The sequence below is a fragment of the Cydia fagiglandana genome, chromosome 14 (assembly GCF_963556715.1).
Source record: "Cydia fagiglandana chromosome 14, ilCydFagi1.1, whole genome shotgun sequence".
NCBI classification, from domain to species: Eukaryota; Metazoa; Arthropoda; class Insecta; order Lepidoptera; family Tortricidae; genus Cydia; species Cydia fagiglandana.
This window is the reverse complement of record NC_085945.1, coordinates 18,088,909-18,114,602: the sequence shown is the minus strand read 5'-3', so window position 1 is coordinate 18,114,602 and position 25,694 is coordinate 18,088,909. Positions and strand designations below refer to the sequence as shown.

At 43.9% G+C, this 25,694-nt stretch overlaps 1 protein-coding gene and 1 non-coding gene across 2 annotated transcripts; one reads left to right on the top strand and one right to left on the bottom strand.

Moving 5' to 3' along the window:
- Positions 1-3,356: 3,356 nt before the first annotated feature.
- Positions 3,357-25,385, bottom strand: LOC134670833 (DNA topoisomerase 3-beta-1). The gene is made up of 15 exons (XM_063528653.1): positions 25,231-25,385; positions 24,873-25,162; positions 24,208-24,427; positions 22,875-23,121; positions 13,740-13,857; positions 13,060-13,142; positions 12,348-12,484; positions 11,719-11,906; positions 10,925-11,041; positions 10,040-10,195; positions 8,905-9,159; positions 7,568-7,755; positions 5,467-5,619; positions 3,849-4,029; positions 3,357-3,491 (listed from the first exon to the last, which is right to left on the bottom strand). The coding sequence occupies exons 1-15, from the start codon at positions 25,319-25,321 to the stop codon at positions 3,357-3,359; spliced, it is 2,559 nt and encodes an 852-aa protein (XP_063384723.1). The 5' UTR covers positions 25,322-25,385.
- LOC134671022 (U12 minor spliceosomal RNA) lies at positions 6,493-6,640 on the top strand. The gene has a single exon (XR_010099162.1). It is a non-coding gene; the product is annotated as a U12 minor spliceosomal RNA (small nuclear RNA).
- Positions 25,386-25,694: the final 309 nt, after the last annotated feature.

The window sequence follows — 25,694 nt, the reverse complement described above, 5'->3', positions numbered from 1 at the left end:
ATCTAAGGTAAGTAACAATCGATTTTTTGACTTGATTGAAAATACATTCTTACAGCTCTTTATCCTCCTGATCTGACATTGGATGTCAAAAATTTGGCTCAGGACCGCTTCGGCCTCAGTTTCATTTCGGCAACTTCTTAAGTAGTTCTCATTCGCATTTGGTCTACTGTTCCGATTCGCCAGCATTCCTATATCGTCACTTTCTTATCTCGCCCGCTTTCTTACGTGGGCCACTGTAGTAACTTGGTTATATTCCTAATTAGACTACAGTGCCGATTCGTCAACACTCCTAATTCGTCCATAGTGCTTACTCGTCAACATTCCTATTTAGACCACAGTGCCAACTCGTCAACTACATAGCAGCCCTAATAGTACATCATCATTATCATCAAAGTTATCTTTATGGTTAAGGACAAGTGTGACAACAGCAAATACTAATTGTAACTACCTATTTATCTGTCTTTCTTAGATACCTATTGAGCTAGAAAAAATATTTTATTTGAATAAAATGTGTGCTGCTTCTGACAGTTTAAGTGACAATCAGTAGAGCATGGCTACTGAAATTTTACACAAATGTTGGGCGGGAAATTCAAAAAATCTTGAGCTGGTCACACTTTGTGAAGTAGGAATTATAGTTTTGATCCTAGACAATATTTCTGATTTTCTGTGCACTAGTAAGGTACCTAAGGAAATAAGTTAAATAAACGTTTACGTGCACTTAAAGTCAGCTCACATAATTTCTACCACTATTTAAAGTACAGTCAACTACAAACACATATGTTTACGTTCCGATTATATAGATATTTTTCAGAACTTTTAGTTTATCAGTTTCTTTATACACTTGCCCTGTTTATGAGATTCAGGCATTAATAAATTCACGTACTTAATCAAAGTAATAGGCAAATGTTAGAACTAGTACTTAAAGTATCAAAATATTATAGAGCACCAACCTCCTAATTTGTTTACATTTGGTTAGGACTTGTAAACATTGCAGTTTTTCGTTATACAACGCTACACGTCGACATCGCACATTGTCGTAATTATTTACGAGCATAAATAATAGTTTGCAAACCTCACTCAGTATAGCAATTATTAATATTATTGAAAATAAACCCCTTATAAACCGCAAACAATTTGAATGAATGACATAAATTGACAACTGGCTTTTAGCTTTTTTTTTAAATCATAGACAATTGGTGATACAACAACGAAATATCTGTCAATAATTTTTGGCTAGCCAGACTCTATTAATTCTACATTCTCAATTCAAATAAAAGAACGCGGACGAGTTGGCACTTTGGTCGAAATAGGAACGTAGACAAAAATGGTATATTGACGATATCAGATATTGGACGAGTTGGCACTATGGTCAAAATAGGAATTTAGACAAAATGGGGTATTGACGATATCAGAAAGTAGGCAAGTTAGGAAGGTGACGATTTAGGAATTGTAGGCTGACGACATGGCACTGTGGACGATTTATGGAGATGACGAAATGAAACTGAGGCCGAAGCGGTCCTGAGCCAAAAATTTGCTAGTAATTTCCGTTCTGTCCATAGTCTAATAAAACGTGGTCTTCTCTTCCCAGAGTGACACAAGCCTACGTCACAATAACATGGCCGCTGTATATAGCGCTATCGCACATTATCATATAACGCTGTCGCATGATGACGTAGGCTTGTGTCAGTCAGGTGACCACGAAAAGACGGGAAGATAGTACCAGGCAGAGTATATTACTATACCATGGTTCTGTCTAAACTGAAAATCATAATTCAAGACCAAAAAAAGTAAGACAAGGTTGCCACTGCAACAATTTGTTTGTAAAATAGTAAATTCCTTCTATAAATAAAAACGCTAAGATAATTTATTTATTGGTAATTTTACTCCTTCGATTAAAAAAAAGTACTTTTAGTTTACTTATTTTTACATAAATACAAGGCGCGCTAGTAAAAAGTGGCAACACCGTCTTACTTTTTTGGTCTTGAATTACGATTTTCTGTATCTTTATATGTGTAGTGCATTTTGCTTAATGAGAGAGTGAGACGCAATGACATTGGACAAGGAAATTGGTCAGGTGGAATACCAGCCTTAGTCGGAGAGTTTAATTTTTACGATAGTTCCTTGATTAGGATCAAGAGGACGCCGAAAGTTAGGAGGTGATACTTAAACAATTTGTTTCATAAAAACACGAAACTTAAATAATTTAGGGTTAGAGTTAGACCGTAAAAAGTCTGCAGCGATTTTGATAGCCCACGCAGTGCAAGTGTCATTTTAAACGTCAAACTTCTAGGAAATTATGACGTATAAATAACACTTACACTGCGTGGGCTATCAAATCCGCTGCAGACTTTTATTGGTGCGACTATACACACTTGTACACACAATAAGTTGCGGTATTACAATTAATATGAGACTTATTAGTGCCTAGAACAGAATTAATCAGTTAATAACAAATATTGTTATGTTATATGACAGTAATTGATTTGTCCGTCGCCGCCCACGCAAGCTCGTCGTAATAGAATAGTGTGACATTGCATTTTGCACGAATAGTTCAATTTAGCACCTGCTTAAGAGCCAGGAGCCAACAGGAGTGGTCATTTCTCCATACAAATGTACTCGACTGTTTTTCCGCGGGTTCTGATGCTAGAGCAATGATTTTTTCAACACAGATTAATATTGTCAATATCTGTGTCGGACCGTTTTACTTTTTTTGATATTTTTGTTTTTTAAGGCGCTAGAGCCCTTGGAATAAGGAATTTCGCCTTGTCTTTATCCCACTAGTTTTAGGAGCCGCTTCAGTTAAGTTTTACGTTTTATATGATTGAGGCCCAGTTGCACCGACCACATATAACAGACTGATTAACATCAAACAGCAGTGAAGTATGAAATTTCCCATACAAATAAATTTAAAGTTGTCAGACGGTTTGGTGCAACCTACCCTTAGATTTGGTTAATTTAGTAACACTAATCGTCCGCGGATTTCCTCCGGGTAAAGTCCACAGCCGAACTAAGGACTCCACGTGACAATAGAGGCGTTTTGTTAGAGAGTGACCGTTCTGTACTACTACTTACTTACTTACTTGGTTGGCCCGGTGACCCAAAATGAGTCTTGGCTTTCAAGACAAGAGCACGCCACTTTGGCGGTCCAGAGCGGTATCCCACCAGCTTTCACCGACGCCGAGCTCACGGAGATCTGCCTCCACTCTATCTGCCCAACGGTATATAGAACGACCAACAGGACGACGCCCAATCGGTCGACCCAAGTAGGCCCTTTTGGCCGCCCGATCTTCACCCATCCTTTCGAGATGGCCAAGCCAGCGGAGACCGTTCTGTACGTTTTAGTATTATGATAGTGGCTAGACGAAGTATGCGGCGAGCTGCGCCATCTTGTCCTTGGGCGGCTTGGAGCGGTGCTTGCCCCTCGCCCCCGCGCGCCCGCCGCGCCCCCGCCCCGCCGGCGCGCGCGCCGCCACCGCGCGGTGCTTCTCCAACTAAGGAACAACACGATGCATTATAATCTAAAATAGATGATACAAGAAAAAAGTCAACTGAACGCAGGCTCGCAGTAGAGACAGCCGGTCATCTCCGTAAGAGCGGCCGATAAGGGCGTCCTTTCTGGCCTATACTCGGCTGTGACCAGTTGCGCGCCACATAGTGAGCATTGCTGCTCACACAAGTTTATTTTACGTACCTGTGAACTGAACACGGGCTCGCAGTAAAGACAGCCAGTCATCTCCGTAAGAGCGGCCGATAAGGTCGTCCTTTCTGGCCTATACTCGGCTGTAACCAGTTGCGCGCCGCACAGAGATCATTGCTGCTCACACATCACACACGCTTATTCTACGTACCTGTGAACTGAACGCAGGCTCGCAGTAGAGACAGCCAGTCATCTCCGTAAGAGCGGCCGGCAAGGGCGTCCTTTCTGGCCTATACTCGGCTGTGACCAGCTGCGCGCCGCACAGAGAGCATTGCTGCTCGCAGACGGACACGCGGATTGCGTCTTCGAACACGTTTATTATTACGTCGCATCTGGAAAACAAGTGAAAGTGAAAAATCATTTTCATTTAACAATGTTAAATAGAGATGTTACCTACGATTCAATTTGGGAGATTCGATTAAAACCTACTTTAATGTCTAGATCTAGATGGTATTTTAATGACATTTACTATTTACAGATGGATTTTAACAAATTAGACGGAATTTCAAGATATTTTGCGAGTGTGTTCGGCTAATTACAATTACATAAACCCTTTTTTATACTCGTGTACTTTTATCTGTCATTTACATAGTCACGAACGAACATATAAGGGCATACATTATTAATACTCCTTAAAAGTCTATAGTCTATTGCCCAAAAAAGCACTTGTGTCGTTTTAGAGACATTACGATACGGTAAGCTAGTGCAGGTAACAAACCAACGTGACAAACGATTGAATGCATACGGTTTTATAAAAAAAAAAACAATTTTGTACTGAGTTCATTGCTACCAACATAATAAAACATACTTTTTTTGGTATCATCACTATTGGAAGGTGGACTTCTAAGGCCTGTAACACACTTATACCCTACAGCACCATAACCCTGGTGGGGTGCGGTAGTGTGTAACGGCTTTAAAAAAAAACATAACCATAGACATTACTGGTTTGTTTTTACGTTTCCCGCCTTTCCCGGTAATTTCTTGTTCTTTAAGTATTTTGCGTTACTATTTGTTTTGCGTTCATAAAAAGTGTTGAATATGGACAAAGAGGACAACATTGTTTATACACCTGAAGAAATATCCGCTGCAGCACAAGCAGCGACCGAAAATTTGTTGCCTAAGTACTAAATCGCAGCACCTATACGACAAATCTTATGAGAAGTTCATGGCGTGGAGATTGGAACACATATCTTCGGCATTCTCTGAAAACGTCTTATTGGTGTATTTTCAAAGACTTTGGAAGCTCCGGATCAGATCTATCTTTTAAGCAAGGTTGGTATATGTTATATTTTTTTTTATTTAAGGTACACAGTACAACGAGCTATATTTATGCACATTTTATATTTTTGCATTGAAACTGAATATTATTTAATTCTCCGTTGTCTTGTTACAGGTTGCAGTAATATTTCGTATTATGGGTGCTTGTCGCAGAAAAGAGCTACATACATACATATAGTAATACCTACTATCCAAAATTTACATTGACATTTTCATAAATAAAATTTTGTTTATATTTTTTTGTATTTTATTTAATATATTGCCTACTCATAGAAAAAGTATTGTATGCAACGTTGTATAAGTAGTCAAAAAATGCTCATGGCGTATTTATTAACAATGTTCGCCTTCGGCTCACATTGTTACCCACGCCACTCACATTTTTTGACTCCTCTTATAAAACTGTTGCATAAAATACTATTTTATCGAACTACATTAGTTGAATGCAGTTTCTGTTTGTAAGTCCCGTTTTTGCTTGGTGGGGGAAAACGCACCTATTGCAAGCGAGCTTCCACTTGGGCGCGGCCGGGTCGAGCACCAGCACGCCGTTGTCGCACTCGACACAGCCCGACACGCCCGTGGAGTTGACGCCGTAAGCGCACGTCGGGTGTGTGCACGAGTTACAGCCGAAGCCTTTCTTCATGTCCCTGTAGCAAAAAGTGACCAGTTGAAAAAAAAATTAAAATGACAATATTTCAAAGGTGCTTGGAAACTGAAAAAAAAAACATTCTTCGATAAAAAAAATATATTTTTAATCCGTTGCAGTAAAGTACAGGGGCTTATAACGAAAATATTAGACGATATATAGCGAGGTTCAAAATGGCATGGACACAAATTAATAAATTAATTCATAAAGTAGCCATACAATTTTGCGGCTCGGTGTAGATTAAATGACGTTATTGTTATTGCTCACCTGAAAAACTACACACAAGATAATATTATTATAATATAAACTACCGGTGTCTTCCAGACAACCTTAACAGAGCAATAAAAAGGAGAATATAAAAACCATTAATATGGAAAATACTTTTGATCAATTAATCCAACTCTAATTTCAGTATTATTCGCGTTCGTTTTTAACATTTACAGTTCTATGTATTCCGGTTATTCAGCAAAAACATGACATGACTTGTCCTACAATTTGTGAAAGGCTACAAAGACGGATCTGTGTTAGGGCCGATACAGGCGGACTGCAATTTGTATGGGAGCTGCACGCCGACTGCACGCCAACTGCATCGTCGGCATGCAGTGCCCATACAAGTTTCAGTCCGTCTGTACAGGCCCTTATAGCACGGGTGACCTTTGATACACATGTTTAGCAACAACCGTATAAAGTTTCCCCAATTCCCCGCTAGATGTCTCTGCGCGTCAGTTAGATGGCGCTATCATTGTGCCATCGTAGTTTCATGACCCCTCAAGTTTCCCCAATTCCCCGCTAGATGTCTCTGCGCGTCAGTTAGATGGCGCTATCGTTGTGCCATCGTAGTTCCATGACCACCCGCTCGCGCGCCACGCTCCTCGTGCCTCAATCTAATGAGTAAGGAAATTATTGGGCCTTGATGACATCTCGGCTATGCCCACTGGGCGGAACAGTTTTTGAAGGGCAAAGGTCGTCCCCTTGAGCTGCGCGCCTACTTTGCGCGTGGTTCGGGTGAAGCGATCTACCTGGTATCATTTTGAAATTAAGGACGTTTTCGGTAAAAATCGATAACATTTACGATGTAATTTATTAGGGTTCCGTAGTCAATTAGGAACCCTCACAGTTTCGCCATGACCGTTTGTCTCTCCGTCCGTGATAGAAAACTGCAATTTGGCATGGATACAATAAATCATGCATGGCGACAGAACGGTAAAATGAAAACTACAAAAAACATTGTTTAGGGTAACGCCAATACCAATGACAGCCATACCAGGGCACAGTACCAAGGACATGCACTGTGCCAATGACTGACACAGTGTCAATGACTGGTTATGTGCCAACGCCTGATGTAGTTCTGACAAATTCTGACGTCAATCATATGGACGGTGCCAAAGATAGGTAGTGTTATGAATAGTAATGCCATCGACCTGAAGGGCGGGTGGTTGTAGCAGTAGGGGCAGAGCGGGAAGCTCTTGCCCTTGGTGCCGGTAGACCAGGACAGCAGCTCGAAGTCGTCCGGCGGACACTTGAGCTCGCGGTAGATGCGGACGGTGCCGTACTGGGGGAGGCCGTACGTGTCGCAGTGAGAGCAGTGTCATACTGACCTGAAGGGAGGGTGGTTGTAGCAGTAAGGGCAGAGGGGGAAGCTCTTGCCCTTGGTGCCGGTAGACCAGGACAGTAGCTCGAAGTCGTCCAGCGGACACTTGAGCTCGCGGTAGATGGGAACGGTACCGTTCTGGGGCAGCCCGTACGTGTCGCAGTGCGAGCAGTGTCATACTAACCTGAAGGGAGGGTGGTTGTAACAGTAGGGACAGAGCGGGAAGCTCTCCTTGGTGCCGGTAGACCAGGACAGTAGCTCGAAGTCGTCCAGCGGACACTTGAGCTCGCGGTAGATGCGGACGGTGCCGTTCTGGGGCAGGCCGTACGTGTCGCAGTGCGAGCAGTGTCATACTGACCTGAAGGGAGGGTGGTTGTAGCAGTAGGGACAGAGCGGGAAGCTCTTGCCCTTGGTGCCGGTAGACCAGGACAGCAGCTCGAAGTCGTCCAGCGGACACTTGAGCTCGCGGTAGATGCGGACGGTGCCGTTCTGAGGCAGCCCGTACGTGTCGTCGCAGTGAGAGCAGTGGAGACGCGTGGGTTTTGCCTGGAATGTGAGTTTTGATTGTTTTAAAACGCTTAAATACCTTGCTTAATTCAGAATCCTAAATGACTAAACGCCACTTGCACCATTCCACTATAACCCGGGGTTAACCGGTTAACTCGCGATTTCGGTGTTGGTCCCATAGTAAAAGTTGCTCAGTATGATCCCAAAACCTCCCTGGCAACGGGAATGTACTTATTTTTTGGCCACCCTGTATATTTCGGATATCTCTGAAATGGTTCTAACGATTCCGGGACTGGGAAAACGCGCATTTTTGAGCTTTTATATGTTTTCCGAGCAAAGCTTCTTCTCCCAGACATTCTAATGAGTACTGGAACTTTCTTTCATTGGGTGATATACGAGGGTTGCACTGAAAATGTCGGGAATAGAGAAATCTGTCGCATCTAGACAGTCAATCTTTATTTTAATGCATACTTAAACTCAAACTGACCACGCATATAAATTTTCTTTTGAAAGTAATCATTCTGTAATGCACACGGCTCATAATCCCAAAGTCCTTTTTGTATGGCGATTTTGGGGCCTTAGTGGTTTTGTATGAAATTCGTGGAGTAGCCAACGGAATTGAAGTTTTTTTTAAATGTATATATATATAAAAGATTTTTTTACTGTTGTCATATGAATATTTAGGAATGTCGAAATCTGCCGATATGCAACTTTTTTGGCAGTCTTTTTAATTAACAGCACAAATGCGATTTTAATTTTTGACGTCGCTTTGGAATGACATGCTTCTTTAAGATCACCCATGGGATAAAATGAAAGTGACTTTCATATTTATTTTTAACTGCAAACGAGCGTACGATGAACTCTAGTTCATAAAAAAATAACAGAAGCCCATTGTAACTTTTATTTATTCGCTGAGGGTATATTGAAAACCGTTTAAAAATATGATCCGAAAAATCACTTGGCCAAAAATTCAAATAATGTTCGACATACAATTTTCAAATTGCCAGTAATTCTTAAATACAAATGACAACCAAATGGAATATACCTTAAAAGTTTTATAAAGAGTTACATTTTTATAAATTATATGCCTCTTTCTATTATGTTATTTCTAAGTGTCCCATTCCCGAATATTTCAGTGCGACCCTCGTATAAAAGTAGCCTCTAAAAGCAAATAAGACTCAAACTCACCTGTATATATCTCATATAACGCCTACACTTTCCACATCTACTCAGGGCTTTCCCACTCGCTTTTAGCGATGAAAAATTAACTTCAAACAGTTGATCCATTCCCTCAATGGAGCGGACGAAATACTGGAACTTTCTTCTGAATATCTCGGTGGTGTGGGATAGTACTGCTTGGAAATCGGCTCGGCCGAGTGCGATGAGGTTGAGTTGCTCTTCGACGGCTGAGCGCATGGTTGGTAGGACGAGTTCTGGGTCGATCTGCAACGAACGTTACACATTTATATGAACAGTCAATACATAGGTCAATAGGATATTTGATTGTCAAGTCAAATCAGCTTCTTTTTTCGAACTGTCATTACAATTAACCACTATGGATTTCATATGAAACACAACACCAGCATGCGACATAAGGGTCAAGTTACCTACTGTTTGATACTGCGCTCTACTTTTTCCAAAAAAAAATCTAATAAGTCTGAAATCAATCCGAACACTTCATACACACGAGGGGAACTTTGGCTTTTATGTTTTATGAATACATTTATTTATTTTTTAATTTATTCCATATATTTTTGGAACGAAGGGCAGCTACCAGATCCCGTGCTGTTACGCTAAAATGGTCTTAGCAGACCTTCGCAAACTTTTGATCCAACGTATTTTTTATGCCGATCAACATTTTTATCCAGGATCAAAAACTTTTTAGAAACCAATCTAGGTTAGGGCATTAGAAAAGCCACAAATGACACTAACGTTATAGAGGATTTACCTTCTGATAGCCGTGGACGAGGACAATGCCCAGATTGGTGGGCACCAGCCGACGGCCGCTGCCGACGGTCACGTAGTTCCTCTGACAGATGTTGTTGATGTGCACGGGGATGGACGCGTCCGTGCCGATCCCGTGCTTTTGCACTTTTTCCATATATTTTTTTTAACATTTGTTCCTTTTTTTGTAATGGGTCACTTAGGGCAGCTACCAAAATGGTCTTACGAGACCTTCGCAGACCTTTGAATTAACGATTTCTTTATGCCAATCTATTTCATTTTTATCCAGGATCAAAAACTTTTTAGAAACCAATCTACGTTAGGGCATTAGAAAAGCCACAAATGAAACTTAATGCTATAGAGTCTATAGACGGTTTACCTTCTGATAGCCGTGAACGAGCACGATGCCCAGATTGGTGGGCACCAGCCGCCGGCCGCTGCCGACCGTCACGTAGTTCCTCTGACAGATGTTGTTGATGTGCACGGGGATGGACGCGTCCGTGCCGATCCCGTGCTTTTCCATTAGAGTGATCACCTGAGATAAAAACATATTGATATAACCTCTAGCCTCTAGGTCAAACCTTGCCAAGCAAAATGAAATTTTATTTTGTCAACACAAAGTTCAACTTAGAATGGAACAGGAGACCTTTTTATAGGTCTCCTGTTCCATTCTAAGTTATATAGGGCGTCTAGAGGATAATATTCTCGTATTTGGACCCGATAAAATAGTTAAGAGGTAGGGCATATCTCGGGCTAGAGGAGGTAGTCATAGGGAGGTCGCTTATACCTCAGACTCAGTCAGCCAGGAAGAGTTGGGACACTTGGGACGTGCCTCGAACTCGATAAGGTAGTCAGGAGGAATTGGGACGTAACTCAGACCTGGTGAGGTCAGAGGGAGGTGGTAAATACGTAACCGCGACGAAAAGCAGGGCGTGTCTAGTCAGATCTAGTGTCGTAGTAATTGGTAGTAAGGTGGGGGTAAAACGTACCTCGAACACGGTAACGTCGGTATATTGCCACATAAAATAGTAGAAATAAAATAAAATGTAACTAACAAATTTCCATACTAAATTATTGCCATGTTTAAGCATTTTACGTCAAAAATGTGACAGTTACGTAGGAAGTTGTGCCCTCAATAATTTTCTACAATTTCTTGTCGGACTATAACGTATGGATAGACGGTGTCAATACTCGGTGAGCTAGTCAGATGGAGGTGAAACTTACCTCAGACTCGGTGAGGTAGTCAGGTGGAGGTGAAACTTACCTCAGACTCGGTGAGGTAGTCAGGCGGCGAGGTCTGGCACTCGACGAGGCGGTGCTCGTGCGCGCGCAGCATGTCGTCCACTGACAGCAGAGGAACGAACTCGTCTTTGCCGAAAGCCTGTAAACGTAACGATTAGGTTTATATGTAGGTAATTCATTGTGCTAAAAAAAAATTACAGTCGCCATCAGATATATCGGAGCGGCGAAGGGGCTCAAAAATATGTGAACATTACAATTTAAAGTCTTGATGTTCAGATATTTGTGAACACTTTAGAACACTGCTTTTGCTTTAAAAATCTTTACAAATTTAAAATTGACCGCGCGAGCGCGCAAAAAGTCTCAGTTTCCGTTGGAAAAAAAAATCGTATGCATGTCCGACTGTCCGTCTGTTCTCTGTACATACCGCATTTATCAACCAATTTCCATGTTTTTGAAGTGAAAACTTCTTTAGCGGCGCTATGCACTTGTTGTGATGGGGAAAAAAGTTAAACTCGTAACAGGTGTCACGTGATCGTAAGACGTAAGACGGACACGTGACCTGATCGAAAAACTATTACAATGAGTTTTTATTTATTGATTTAATTGCCATCTAGTGAGTTTCCCTCTCTAACTAATATAACTCGAATACTAACAGTGATGTGCTTAGGGGTTTCAAGTAATGCGACGAAATAACGCTAGATGGCGTTAACTCAATTATACATAGTGCAACATTGAGTTTTCACTTCTGCCGGCACTCCCAGAGTGCAACCCGTTGTTTTTTTTTTTTTCAAAATGGCGGTGCCAAGTATAACTAACCTGCCAATGCATGATCTCGGTGTAGCCAGCGTCCACCAAAGTGTTGCCAGTGTAGCTGAACGTCTCGGTGCCTATCTTGAAGGTGATGGTTGTGCTGAGGTACTTGCAGTCGCGCGATAAAGTCGCGATAAAATGTCGCGTGATATAGTCGTAGATGCGCCACATGTCGCCTTCCAGCTCCGACTCGGCTGTGGAAAAAATGTAAAATTTATCACTATACCTGTCGCGTCGAATGATGGTTTCTGTGACAGTTAACTTTTATATGGAGTAGCTATTTTTTGGATGTTTGGCACATTTATTTAAAAATGTAACATCACTACGTTTTGTAAAACAAAGTCCCCCGCCGCGAAATTATACACAAACCTTCCTTAAAAATCACTCTATTGATAGGTGAGAACCGCATGAAAATCCGTTCAGTAGTTTTTGAGTTTATCGCGAACATACATACACCCAAACAGACAGATAAGGTGTAGTGTTAAGGCTGATTTAGACGGCGCGCGAACTCGCATACGATTTTAGTTACATTGCGGACTGTTGGTTACGTCCAATTCAACCGACGATCAAAACCCGCAATGGTATGAAACTCGCATGCGAGTTCTCGCATCGTCTAAATCAACCCTTATACTCACAAGCGGGTCGCATGGGGGTGATGGGCGGGTGGTCGCCGGCGTCGTGGCCCTTCTTGGGCTTGTTGATGCCGGCTGCTACCAGTGCGCGCACTTCGGCCCCCCACTTGTTGGAGTTCTGCTGCTGGCGTAATGTACCCCTGTCAACAAAATAAGGTTTCATCATCATCATCATCTCAGCCATAAGACGTCCACTGCTGAACATAGGCCTCCCCCTTTTTTGGGGGGTGAATGCCATAATCGCCACGCTTGGCAGGCGGGTTGGCGATCGCAGTCGAGTACACCGAATTTGAGGGACGCTGCTGCCCGTCCACCGGTGGTCTTGGACGTGGTTTAAGGACATACCCGGGTCCTGGACGTAGTTTAAGGACATACCCGGGTCCGTGTAAATAAGGTTTAACCATGGTATAATAATATACTCCGCCTGGTACTCTCTTCCCGTCTTTTCTAGGTCACCTGACTGACACAAGCCTACGTCATCATGCGACAGCGCTACATGATAATATGCGATAGCGCTATATATAGCGGCCGTGTTATTGTGACGTAGGCTTGTGTCACTCTGGGAAGAGAAGACTATGTTTTATTAGACTATGGGTTTAACACGCAGACGAGACCGCTATTCGAGTAAGGTGTTATTTTTTAATCGTATGACATGTTCTTACAAAATAGACAATTACATTAGATATAATTTATCCGTTTTATTGCGAGAACTTACATCAAATCGAAGTTTTCAGGATAGCTGGTGGTTTCGGTACGCGGGTACGAGATGTAACCTTGCGTGTATAAACGCTCAGCAAACTATGGACAAAGAAAAAAAATAAATTAGGTATCACATATCGTCAGCTTATACATCGTATGTACAGTCAAGTCAGGCGTGGTTCACTCCGCGATTTCGTCGCTTTGCTACAGGTAGCTAAAAGTATAACCGTTCGATCCCAATTTTGGGGTTTGCCATAAGCCGCGCGTGGCGCTGTCGCCACCTAGCGGCCATATCTGTGCTGATCGTGACACACGCGTTTTGTTAGAGAGTGAGTGTTCTGTACCTAGTACTATTATTTATTCTGTGGTCAAGTGTAAAAATATGGGTGCATACAACTTACTCAAAAGTATGTCCCTTAGTTCTTAATTCGCTGACATAATTGCATTATAACCACAAGTCAAAATAGCGATAATGTTCAATAGATTTTCTCATAATCTTTAAATGTTCACCTGCATGGCTTGTTCGCTGACATAATTACAATAAACACAAGTCAAAATAGCGATAACGTTCAATTGATTTTCTCATAATCTTTAAATGTTCACCTGCATGGCTTGTTCCCTGACATCATTACAATAAACACAAGTCAAAATAGCGATAATGTTCAACAGATTTTCTCATAATCTTTAAATGTTCACCTGCATGGCTTGATGCGGCGACATCCCTAGGCCAGCGCTGGCTACTCGCATAAGCTCGACGGTGTTCAGGGCTGTCGGTCGTGCTTTCACTTTTTCTTTAGCTTGGACGTGTATTACTCTGAAAATTAAGATAATATTACACACACAGAAAACGTGTGTACTATTACGATACAAGTGCGAAAAGTAGGAGATTCGCAACGAGTGGCGATAAAATGGAACATGACCAACGGGAATCACCTTTTCGCACGTGTGTTACAATACACGTACAACGTTTTACAGTACAATATGGACCTTTAAATTTTCGACATCGTCATCATCATCATCATCTCAGCCATAAGACGTCCACTGCTGAACATAGGCCTCCCCCTTGGACCTCCATTCGTACCGGTTGGAAGCCACCCGCATCCAGCGTCTTCCAACGGCTTTAACAAGGTCGTCCGTCCATCTTGTGGGTGGACGTCCTACGCTGCGTTTGCTAGTCCGTGGTCTCCACTCGAGCACTTTTCGACCCCATCGGCCATCTTCTCGACATATAATAATAAAATAAAATAGCCTTTTATTTCTTGCTAATTATGACACATTACAAAAATCTAAATATTGCAAACGTCTGTCTGATCTTATGTTGACCCTAAATCTCGCTGAAGTAGTCAAGGAACCAACACGAATAACACTAAACTCAGCCACTTGTATCGATCTGGTATTTACTAACAATAAATTGTACGACATTTTAATTGAGGACTACGGGCTGTCTGATCACAAAAGTATTATTTGTAAATTTGCAAATTCACCGTGCACTTTAGCGAAAAGATCTAATAACCAGTGTAAAGCCTATAAAAGAATCTATAATCAAAACAACCAAATGGCGTTTAAAAACGAGCTAACAAATATAAATTGGAATCAATTAATAACCTGTAGTAAAAACGTAAACGAAAATTACAATACTTTAGCTAATCTGTTAAAAAATATACTAAACGAAAAAATTCCCGTCAAATGCATAATTATAAACAAAAAACCAAAAAAAACCTGGCTTACCCAAGGTTTGAAAATATCTTGCACTCATAAAAGGTTATTAAAAATACTCTCCTGCAAATCAAATAGCTCCGTTCTTAAAGAACACTATAAGCAATACGCAAACACTTTGAAAAAGGCAGTCTTAAAATCAAAGAAATTAAATTACATACATGAAATGGAACAATCAACAAATAAAACCTTAACCATGTGGAAAATTATAAACAAGCTGAAAAATAAAGTAAAGGTGAAAAAAAACTTAAAAATAAATATTTTGCCTCAAAACACTATAACCGAAAATCCTAAGGTCATAGCAAACACGTTTAACGATTTCTTTGCATCTGTTTACGCTGGTCAGGAATCACATCAAGGAAACCCCGTAGTTACTGCGCGCGGTCGCCCAGTTCGCACTCTAGTTACTAAATCGATGTACTTACACCCAGTATCTGAACTAGAGGTGCTTAAAATTATACGTGGACTCAAGAATACATATAGCACAGGAATTGATGATATCCCTTCATCATTAATTAGGTTATGCGCCACCGAATTGGCAAAACCACTATGCATGCTGATAAATCAGTCGTTTAATGAAGGAGTATTCCCGCAGCCGCTTAAAATATCAATAATTAAACCTATACACAAGAAAGGTGATACTCATGACACTAATAACTATCGACCCGTAGCACTCTTGCCCACCCTTTCTAAAATATTTGAAAAAGCTATGTGCAACCGAGTTTACCAATTTCTAGAAAAAAATCGGATACTGGACGACAAACAATATGGCTTTAGAAAATATCGGTCAACTGCTCTCGCGCTTACCAACTACACACAAGAGATTATGGACACCTTAAATAATAAACACCACGCGGTTGGATTACTCTTGGACCTCACGAAAGAATACGACAAAGTTTCACATAGAATATTGCTCAACAAATTATACGGATCGGGAATTAGAGGGTTAGCTCATGACTGGTTCAAATCTTACCTAGAGAAGCGAACGCAGCTTGTCCAAATCGAATACCTAAATCCGTCTACTAATGAGATGGAAATAATTCGGTCAAATATTATAGAAGCGCAAGGCTCAATCCCACAGGGAAGTGTTTTAGGTTGTCTCCTCTTTTTATTATATATTAATGATCTCCCGAAGGAGATCGATGCCAAATGCACTTTATTTGCAGATGACGTTTCTCTCCTTTTTGATTTCGATAATACGGAAAATTGTAATGTAAAACTAACACAAACCTTAAATAATATAAATGAATGGATGCGCGACCACAATTTAACAATAAATACGAATAAAACTAAATTAATACAATTTTATCCACATCAAAGAACGCCTCTACAATTAGAATTATTACTAGATAACACGGAAATTGAAGAAGTAGAGCATTTCAAACTACTAGGTGTTACTCTAGATAACCATATCAACTGGAAAACTCACATCGCATGCGTTAAAACGAAAATATCCCAGTTTCTGTACGGACTCTTTACGCTCCGGAAAACAACAAACTTTGGTACAGCACTGTCAGCTTACTATGCCTTTACACAGTCTTGGCTACGTTATGGGATTGTAATATGGGGCGACAGTACAGATGCACACGACATATTTGTCATGCAGAAAAAATGCGTTCGTGTATTGGTGGGTATCCAAGAACCCGATAGCTGCAAGCCACATTTTTTTGAGCACGGCATACTTACGCTACCATGTCTTTATATTTTAGAATTATGTATTTATGTCAAAAAAAACATACACTTGTTCAAACAGCTGCCAAATCGAAGGCTAAAATACAAACTTGAACTACCCGCGCCTAAATTACAAATATATAGGAAAAGCCCTCTTTAAGCAGCAGCTAAATGCTACCATTATATTCCGGACTTTATAAAGGCAGAAGAAAGAGAGACAACATATACAAAAATATTGAAATGGTTCCTTGCGAGAAAAGTATATTATTCTATTAATGATTTCTTTGCAGATAGCTTTAATATGTAATTTATTAGTTTTATTTATATAATTTAATAATTTAATAGGATGCTACTTATTGTGCTGTATTGCATGACATATGTAAATATTATAAATCTTAGTTTAAGGAAATGTTTGTCATACCCTTTTAGGGTCCATGAGGTACTTACTTGTATAAATGTTGTAACATCTCTTGTTGTAACCATGGCGCAATAAATGATTGATTGATTGATTGATTGATTGATTGACATTGTGAAATAATTTTAAATGAATATTAATATTTAGCAAGAACCCCGTCTTCGCAGGTGAAGGCACGCACGTGAAAATATGATGGGATATAATTATGCACTACATCTGTAACTTGTTGTTAGGTGATGGGCTTGGTCTGTGTGGACTATTGACAGTAACCGGCTACAATAGTAAATTTAGTAGTAAATTGTATTTGTTGAATTTTGTATTATGTGTTCCGTACTCCACATCGGATATCTTCATTGAGAGAGTAACGCGATCGTTGACCAATGATGCCGCTAGCGTCTATGTAGTCGCTCCGCCCCACGCCGTGACGTAGTTCCGCTTCCACTTCCTGCGAACCGTTGCTCGCTCCCCGCTACTCGCCACCGCCATGTCATTGTTTCGTCGACCGTCTTGACCGATGGTCCGCAAATATTTTTTGCGTATATTTTTGCAGCATGGTGCTTTAACATTTCCGATCCAAAGCTCGGTCGATTAAATAGTGAGATATGGCAGAGATCGCCACTATTAGTCTTTTGGCGGTCTCGCGATCGAAGTCATCGAACGGTGCTTTTCGATTCTACCCACTTTTTTCTTGCTAAATTAATTTTCACATTCCATGCTGCTAAAATCGTTACCGTTAACTCGCATTTTCGAGATCGAAGTAGGAAGTGCGTCAGTGGTTTTTGTTAACAAGTGGTAACAAGTCGCTCCGCATCGGAGAGGGAACGCGCGGTCATCGTGCCTGCGGCGGCGGGGGCGGCGCGGCGGCGGACGGCCTGCGCGCGCCGCTGCCGGGTGCCGCGCTTCGCTGATAAGGAGGTTTGGATGTCTCGAGCCATCCGGTGAGCCAGTTTAAGATATTCTAATTTTATTGGCGTTCAGAAGTTACTTCGTCACTCGCGGAGGGTTCTCAGGCAGTAGCCTGGGAGTACCTCGTGTTGTTAGTTGCGGCGCGACCGGGGCGCCCCGTCCCCCGGCGCCCGCCCCCGCCCGCGCGCGCCGCGTCTTCTGCTGTCGTCCAAGGTGACTCCGAGACACCGCGACGCTGCGGGCCACGGTGGACGCCTCCAGTCCGCGGGACTCCGAGAGACGTCACACGCCCGCTCCTGTTGCTGCAGTCGCGGTGCGGACGCCTCCAGTCCGCGGGACTCCGAGAGACGTCACACGCCCGCTCCTGTTGCTGCAGTCGCGGTGCGGACGCCTCCAGTCCGCGGGACTCCGAGAGACGTCACACGCCCGCTCCTGTTGCTGCAGTCGCGGTGCGGACGCCTCCAGTCCGCGGGAGAGAGCCCGCTCCTGTTGCTGCAGTCGCGGTGCGGACGCCTCCAGTCCGCGGGACTCCGAGAGACGTCACACGCCCGCTCCTGTTGCTGCAGTCGCGGTGCGGACGCCTCCAGTCCACGGGACTCCGAGAGGCGTCACACGCCCGCTCCTGTTGCTGCAGTCGCGGTGCGGACGCCTCCAGTCCGCGGGACTCCGAGAGACGTCACACGCCCGCTCCTGTTGCTGCAGTCACGGTGCGGACGCCTCCAGTCCGCGAGACGCCCGCTCCTATTGCTGCAGTTGCGGTGCGGACGCTTCCAGTCCAGCGGGACTCCGAGAGATCCGCGTGGCTCTGCGAGACGTCACACGCCCGCTCCTGCAGCTGCGGGCGCATCGCGGGCGGATCGCGCCAAGGTGAAGGCGGACCGCTTCTGCGTCCCGACTGCTCGAGCGGAAGGAAGGTAAGTTACGTGTAAGCAGTGGAAATGCTACGAGTACAGCGACGATCGCCGCGTTGGTTGCCGCCCGTCATGACGTCGCTGGTGACCTACGCGCCGGTGGTGGCCACCACGATGGCACCGCCGAGGGCAACAGCGTCGCCGTGATGATGCGTGCAGCTACGAGCCTAGCCATCGGCGCCTCCCGTGCCGGTAACGTCCGTCACGCGCACCGGCGCCTGTCGAGCTGGCCGCCACGACGGCGCCTCTCGCACCTGAGCCTGGCGACGGTGGCCGCCATGATGGCGCCGCCCGCTCGATGACGCCGCCTGCCCCCCGAGCTGGCCGCCACGATGGCGCCTCTCGCATTACGCATCGACGCGGCGGCGGCGGCTGCCACAATGGCACTGCCCGCCACGATGATGCCGCCCACCACGATGGCACCACCACCTGCGCACTGGCGCCTCTCGAGCTGGCCGCCACGATGGCGCCTCTCGCCTCACAGCAGTGCCTCCCAGACCAGCCAGCCAGACGGCGACCGCCTCATGCACCGGTGCCTCCCGAGCTGGCCGCCACGATGGCGCCTCTCGCCGCACGCACCGGCGCCTCCCGAGCCGGTGGCGGCGGCCGCCACGATAGAGCCGCCCGCCTCACGCGACAACGCTTCTAGAGCGGGCCGCCACTATGGGTCCTCGCCTCACGCACCAGCGCTTCCCGAACCAGTGGCGGCCGCCATGAGCCGCCCGGCCTCAGGTACCGGTGCCCCCCCCCCCCCCCCCCGAGCCGGCCGCCACGATGGCGCCCCTAGCTTCACGCACCGGCGCCTCCCGAGCGGCGGCGGTTGCCACAATCACGCCGATGTTGTCCACCGATGCTGCAACTACGACGATGTCGTCCCTTGCTCGCTGGGCGCCACAGTATCAGTTTTGTCCTGTCCACATGATTCCATTGAGGTACGCAGGCGCCTATAGCTATGGTGCAGGTATAGGTATGGTATGGTACAGCACGAACAGACCGCTAAACTCTTGGTTTCGGTTAAAGAATCCTCCGGCGACGGCAGACAAGGTCGTAAAGAGCCCCGTCCTAGCGCGGCTCGACTGCCCGGAGTTGAAAGCGGTAAGATATGTCGATACTCAGAGGAAAATACGTCGTGTTCCCGGGTTTCATAAAGGTGCTGATCGACTTCGCTGTGTCGCTTCGAAATTCCTACGACTTCTCGAGGCCATGGAGTGGTCCAACCGGAGAACAGCTAGCGACAAGGCCCAGTGCGACCGCTCGAAACCGAGGTGAAAGGCATCGAAAAGGTCTGCAGACTTCACATAATTATCTCTGCTTGCTCGCGCTCTCCAGCTTAAGTTCCGTCTTACAAAGACGAACTCGTGCGAAAAGCCATAATAAACAAAATGGGACAAATAAACCCGCTGCGCCTGAACAAGCTTGAGTTTCCGGTGCTAAGAGAAAGGGGCCAGGAGGACTCCAGCAGTTTCCATCTGTCTGTATTCGACTTTATCGAAACAGTTTTGTTACGCAAAGCGCCAAAATCGATTTTAGACTTGATTTCATCAGTTCGATTTCCTTAAAAGCATGCTACTAACTCGATGCCCTATACTAACTCGATATAGGGTGTCTCTTCGGATAAAGCGAATTAGACCATCACGCTCCTAGACATCACGTGGGACACGCGGCACAACACACCGATTGAAAGTTTTCTTTTTCGCGACATACAGGCCTGCCTTGCTGCAGAGTTTCTCGCAGAAATGAGACTCAATGCCTTCTGTTCAGTCTCAAATTCGCAAACTTTAGTTCATGGAGGAAGGTGAAGCCTTCGCAGTCCCCAGCAACACGGAGCTGCCGAAAGCCTCGCACCACTTTCTTCCTCATCTTATGCAAGCAGTCCGTTACAATCTCCAATATTGGTAGAAAATGTACGAGGTAAGGCCCTCTCAGCGAAGAGTAACCGTTAACGGGCCGCATCTGCAGCGCTGACGACAGAAGTGTAAACATACAACCGCACCGGTACAGTATACATAAAACGACGGCGACACTACATCCCTTCCGTTACTACGGTTGTCGCAAAAACTGCTGATGCCAGCAGATCGTCTACAGGTCGCGCTGGTTGCTTGCTACTTGCCAGGTCGGTACAACCCCCGAGGGCGACGGTTTATCAAGAAGTCACTGCGCGCCCGAGTGGCAGCTACGCCCAGCAGCCGCCGAGACTGTCTTCGCCTGACAGGCGCCTTGTCGGCCGGCCTCCGCTTTCGAGAGCCCTCGCACTGTGCCACGGTATTTCTTAACAGACTCATTGAACTGCTACCACGACCTTTGACAACTGCCTGTGAGACTTGGCATGGATGCCTCCACCTCCCAGCCTAGTCTGTGTACTGCGACGGCGTGATAAGGAGTCTTAAAGTAGCTGTGGTAAGCTTGCAATTTACTGGCGGTCCTAGTGAACACAACGTCAGACCGCCCTCCCTTACGAGTCAACGACCTTAAGAATGAGGCGTAGCTCCTGTCAGATAGGACGCTCCAACACCGAGCTGGCGGGATCAGGAGTGACGTCCGCTACTGGCGTGACTGGCGCATGCATATAACATGCCAAGGTCTAACGCTACGTAGCGAACGAAACGCAACTGTCACTGTCTCACTAATATGGAAGAACCGGATATTCCCGATTCCGGTACTGTGTTTGTATAGAAAACAGTAACGGGAGCCCCTAGATCGTCCCCTTGTCTAGGCTGCATGTACGGCCACAATGTAGAAACGGTCTTTATGGTGCATCAAAAATAAGATCAACTGCCAGGTACCTCTATCCAGTGAAGTAGCGAGCTATCTCAGACGTCTATTTCTATTATCCATGTTAGCTTTCAGAACGATATTCGTTCATAAGCCTCTCACAAGTGCTGTGTATGAACCACTATCGGACACTATGCCTTCTTCCAACGCCATTAATAGCGAGACCAGCGCCTCCCAAAGCACCAGCTTGGGACGCGAGACATCTACTTGCCCTAATTTAAATAGCCCTACAACGTTAGGTACGTTAGAAGAAGTACGATAGAATAGCTGCCGCACTTTTGCTGTTAGCATCAGGCCGCAGGGTCAATGACCTTACTCTACTACACTGTAGCCCGGGCAATTACATAGATAACTTTAACGCTATTATTTTGTGTCCGAAATTCGGCTCTAAACCAGATAACTTGTCTTACCGACTGAACTCTTAGAAGCTCCGGAATAAAGTATAGACCCAGTATAAGTAGGTAGTCTGGGTACGTCACCTTGCGAGAATTACACAAAATGTTAGGGGACACTTCGCTTATTTCTTTCAGCCACAGTCTCATCCAAGCCGGCCTCGCCTACGATTGCTTTCGATCCACGATGTACTTAATAACTAAATTGGCTGGAAAGCTATTCACTTAGCGATATTTTCGCTTATGTTAATTGGGAACATGACTCGCCGAGATTCTGCGGATCGGATGCGATTTCGAATGAGAATCCTCTTAAACCAGTTTAACGTCAGATTCGAACCTGAGATTACAGTTTCAATTCTCAATTTCCTGTAATTCACATTATAACGAGTCACTGTGATTTCATGGGTTGCAATATGGTGTATACATATTTATTCTTTCTCTGAGTTCTATGACAGTAGGTGTAGCCCTATCGCTTGCGCGCCCGCTAACTCGCCACCAGGAGATAATAAACAGGTCTCAATGAAGATATCCGATGTGGAGTACGGAACACATAATATACAAATTTTACCTTCCAATAAAATTATTATTATGTTTCCTATCCACATCGGATATCTGAGTAATGCCTTCCTGGCAGGCTACTAGGCTACTTTTATGCCGACGGTACTTCTCCTCAACAATGACATGGCGGTGGCGAGTAGCGGGGAGCGAGCAACGGTTCGCAGGAAGTGGAAGCGGAACTACGTCACGGCGTGGGGCGGAGCGACTACATAGACGCTAGCGGCATCATTGGTCAACGATCGCGTTACTCTCTCAATGAAGATATCCGATGTGGATAGGAAACATAATAATAATTTTATTGGAAGGTAAAATTTGTATATTTTGTAAGCTGTTATTTATTTTTTAATTTAATCTTATTTTTTTAAAATGTACTTTGACAATGCAAAAGAGATTGTAAAATCCAACTTGATTAAATGAGATTATATTCTATTCTATTCTAATATTTCTAATACAGATGTAGGAACGGAACTCTTATGGTATCTAAACTTACTGAGCTTCCTTAATCTCCTTGATCCCCGACAAGAACATATTAGCAATGTCCTTATCGAAACTCCTCACTCTCTTCCATTCCAGCGGCAGTTCTCTCCCTTCAGACGTCGAGGCAGTCACTCGCAGCACCCAGTATGTTTCTGGCTTAAATGTCTGGATTTCATCGTGGCGCTGGACGCAGAACCCGAGGGTCGGGGTCTGGCATGGCCCGTAGGATATTAGGGAGGCGTCTAAGTCACCGTATCTACCTGTAATATATAAATTGTTTTAGTTCATTCTGTATTTGTACTAATATTAAAGTGTGCAGTTTTCTAATGGGTTGCGTAGAGCAGGGCTCTCCAAACCCCGGCCCGCGAAGTGTTCCAATACGCCGACAGCGGTCCAATCCGGCCCGCGGGAAACAGGCTCTAGGTGTTCAGCCCTAACAGCACCAGATACACCACACCCCCCTTGGGCGCCGACGGTGGCCCGCGCGAAAATTCTGAGGCGCAATATGGCCCTCAGGAAAAAAAGTTTGGAGACCCCTGGCATAGAGTATGCATGGAATCCAGTGTTCATAAATATATGGTATCCTTACCATCAGACAGGTTTAGTTTTCACAAAGTTTGTAGGAAAACAGGTAAATCATCAGAATAAAATTCACAGATTAATATTATTAACCTCATGAGGTCTGGTTTTCTTTCATTATTTTTTCTAGTAATTCCATACTGAACTGTAATTCTTATTGAAGAAGATGCATTATTGTTTCAAGTATGATGGAAAGTATGTTGCCGCTATGGACTTAAAGGTTAAAGAAAAAAAATTTCAAAATGGTCTGTTGCAAGTTTTGCAACTTTTTTAATCAGACCTGGCGCTAAGGCTAAGGGCCCCCCCACATCTGGCGTCTTTCGAGCGTCGGCGTCTACAATTCTATGGCCGACGTAGACGCAACGTCGACGCAGCGACGTCATTTTCCATAGCGCTGGACCGACGCCGACAGACGCCGACGCTCGAAAGACGCCAGATGTGGGGGGCCCTAAGCTGTTAGAGTGCATGTTTAGATATTGTGAACACCTTGGCCGCTCCGATATAACTGATGGCAACTGTACAGTCAAGGAATTTGTTTTCTGTGCCACTTTGTGCCTTGTCACAGCCACAATTATTGTGTACACATGACTAAAAACCGTTGTCTTAATTTTTAACAAGCAGAAACTATCCTGCAAACGATACTATATATAGTATTTATAGTATGTAGTAATTTTTTCAATTTTAAATTTAGAACAAATTTAAAATTGAAAAAATTACTGTCTTGAGTTCATGTCTCACCCAAGACAGTAATTTAACCATTGTCTTACCTTGAAAGTATTTAGTCTGAAACCGAGTGAAAGCGCATCCTATACGCAAATCAAGCTCCTGTCTCGCGTCAACACTGCGGGACTCATTCTCGTTAGGCTGCACCAGATTCAACATGGCCGCTTTAATGTCTTTATCCGTAATGGCGGAGAACCGGGCTCGGTAGGTCACGTTTGGGGAACAGATGTCTCCTTTCATGTATGGTTGTACACAACTCATGACCTGAAATAAAAAAAAACGTGTTTGATAATACTGGACTCTAGTTAAAAATATTAAGCAATAGAGGATGTGAAGTGAACACAAGGAAAGTCATAAGTACCATAACACATGTAAAATAGGAATGCTGCCAATTTACTACTTAAACTATGAGGTAGAGAGGATATATGAAACTTCTTTTTTGAGGCAATTAAGATGAATTCTGGAAAGGTTTCAAATCCTGAAAAAAGGCCAGGTAAAGAGCACCCTAAACCGGCGAGCGTGTATGAGGAATGTTATGAATGTGAAGGAAGCGAAAGAGGTATGTCAGGATCGTAGCAAGTGGAAATCTGTGGTCCCTGCCTACCCCTCCGGGAAATAGGTGTGATTATAGGTATGTATGTTTCAACAGTACCAAAATATTGTTTAATATTTTAATTAATTAATTAAAGCCTTAAAAATTAAAACAAACCTCAAAACAAATATTCTCCCCCTCCTTATCGCAATCCAGCCACAGCACCAGGTAGTCGCAGCCCCTGGACTCCTGGGCTAAAAACGCCGGAATCCGCAAACGCGGCATCGCTTCTTTTTTCTCCGTGGTGCAGCTGAACAGTTCCACCGGGTCCACCTTGTCCCAGTTATTATATTTCCCAGTGAAGTCCAAACTCATCACATGCCCACATACAGAGGTCATTTTATAATGCACCGGCTCATTTTTGAATGTGCCATTCCATTCGTGAACAGCACATGCAGAATTTGATCCTAGAAAATAAGATTTTATTAGTAAATTGCTGGAATAGTCGGGCGTGGGCAGACAAATAGAGACATACCTTTATTAGTGGTACATTTTCCATTACTCAGTATATTGGCTAAGTTCTGAGCCAACGATGGCTTTTCAGCCACCATTAATACAGATTTCATTATGTATTAATTTATAAAACTATCTCCCACATTGATGATCTGATCACCAAAATATGCCGATCAAATTAGATCCGCCATCATTTGATTTTGACAATTTTGACATTGACATCCTCGATAATGGGAGACATTCACTATCCCGCTAGTTCTTTTTTGCTAAAACGCCATATTACTGCTTTATGTTCATATGTCAATTATTAAAATAATTAACGTTTTATCAATTTACTTTACTTGTTTAAAATGAATGTGGGATTTAAACAGCAATCTTACAGTCGCACCATCTCTTTGATTTCAGCAGAGCTAATTCAGCTAATTGTAAGATTTGTAAGATAGTGAATGGATTTCTTATAGTGTTGTAGCAAAATTTCCGGGTTAT

Coding starts and splice junctions, on each gene's coding strand:
- LOC134670833 (XM_063528653.1), bottom strand. CDS start 25,321: ATGAAATCTGTATTAATGGTGGCTGAAAAGCCATCGTTGGCTCAGAAC. Junction 13,143..13,739: donor CGCCGCATCAAGCCATGCAG/GTGAACATTTAA, acceptor CTTTGTCCATAG/TTTGCTGAGCGTTTATACAC. Junction 11,907..12,347: donor CACCCCCATGCGACCCGCTT/GTGAGTATAAGG, acceptor TTTTTTCCACAG/CCGAGTCGGAGCTGGAAGGC.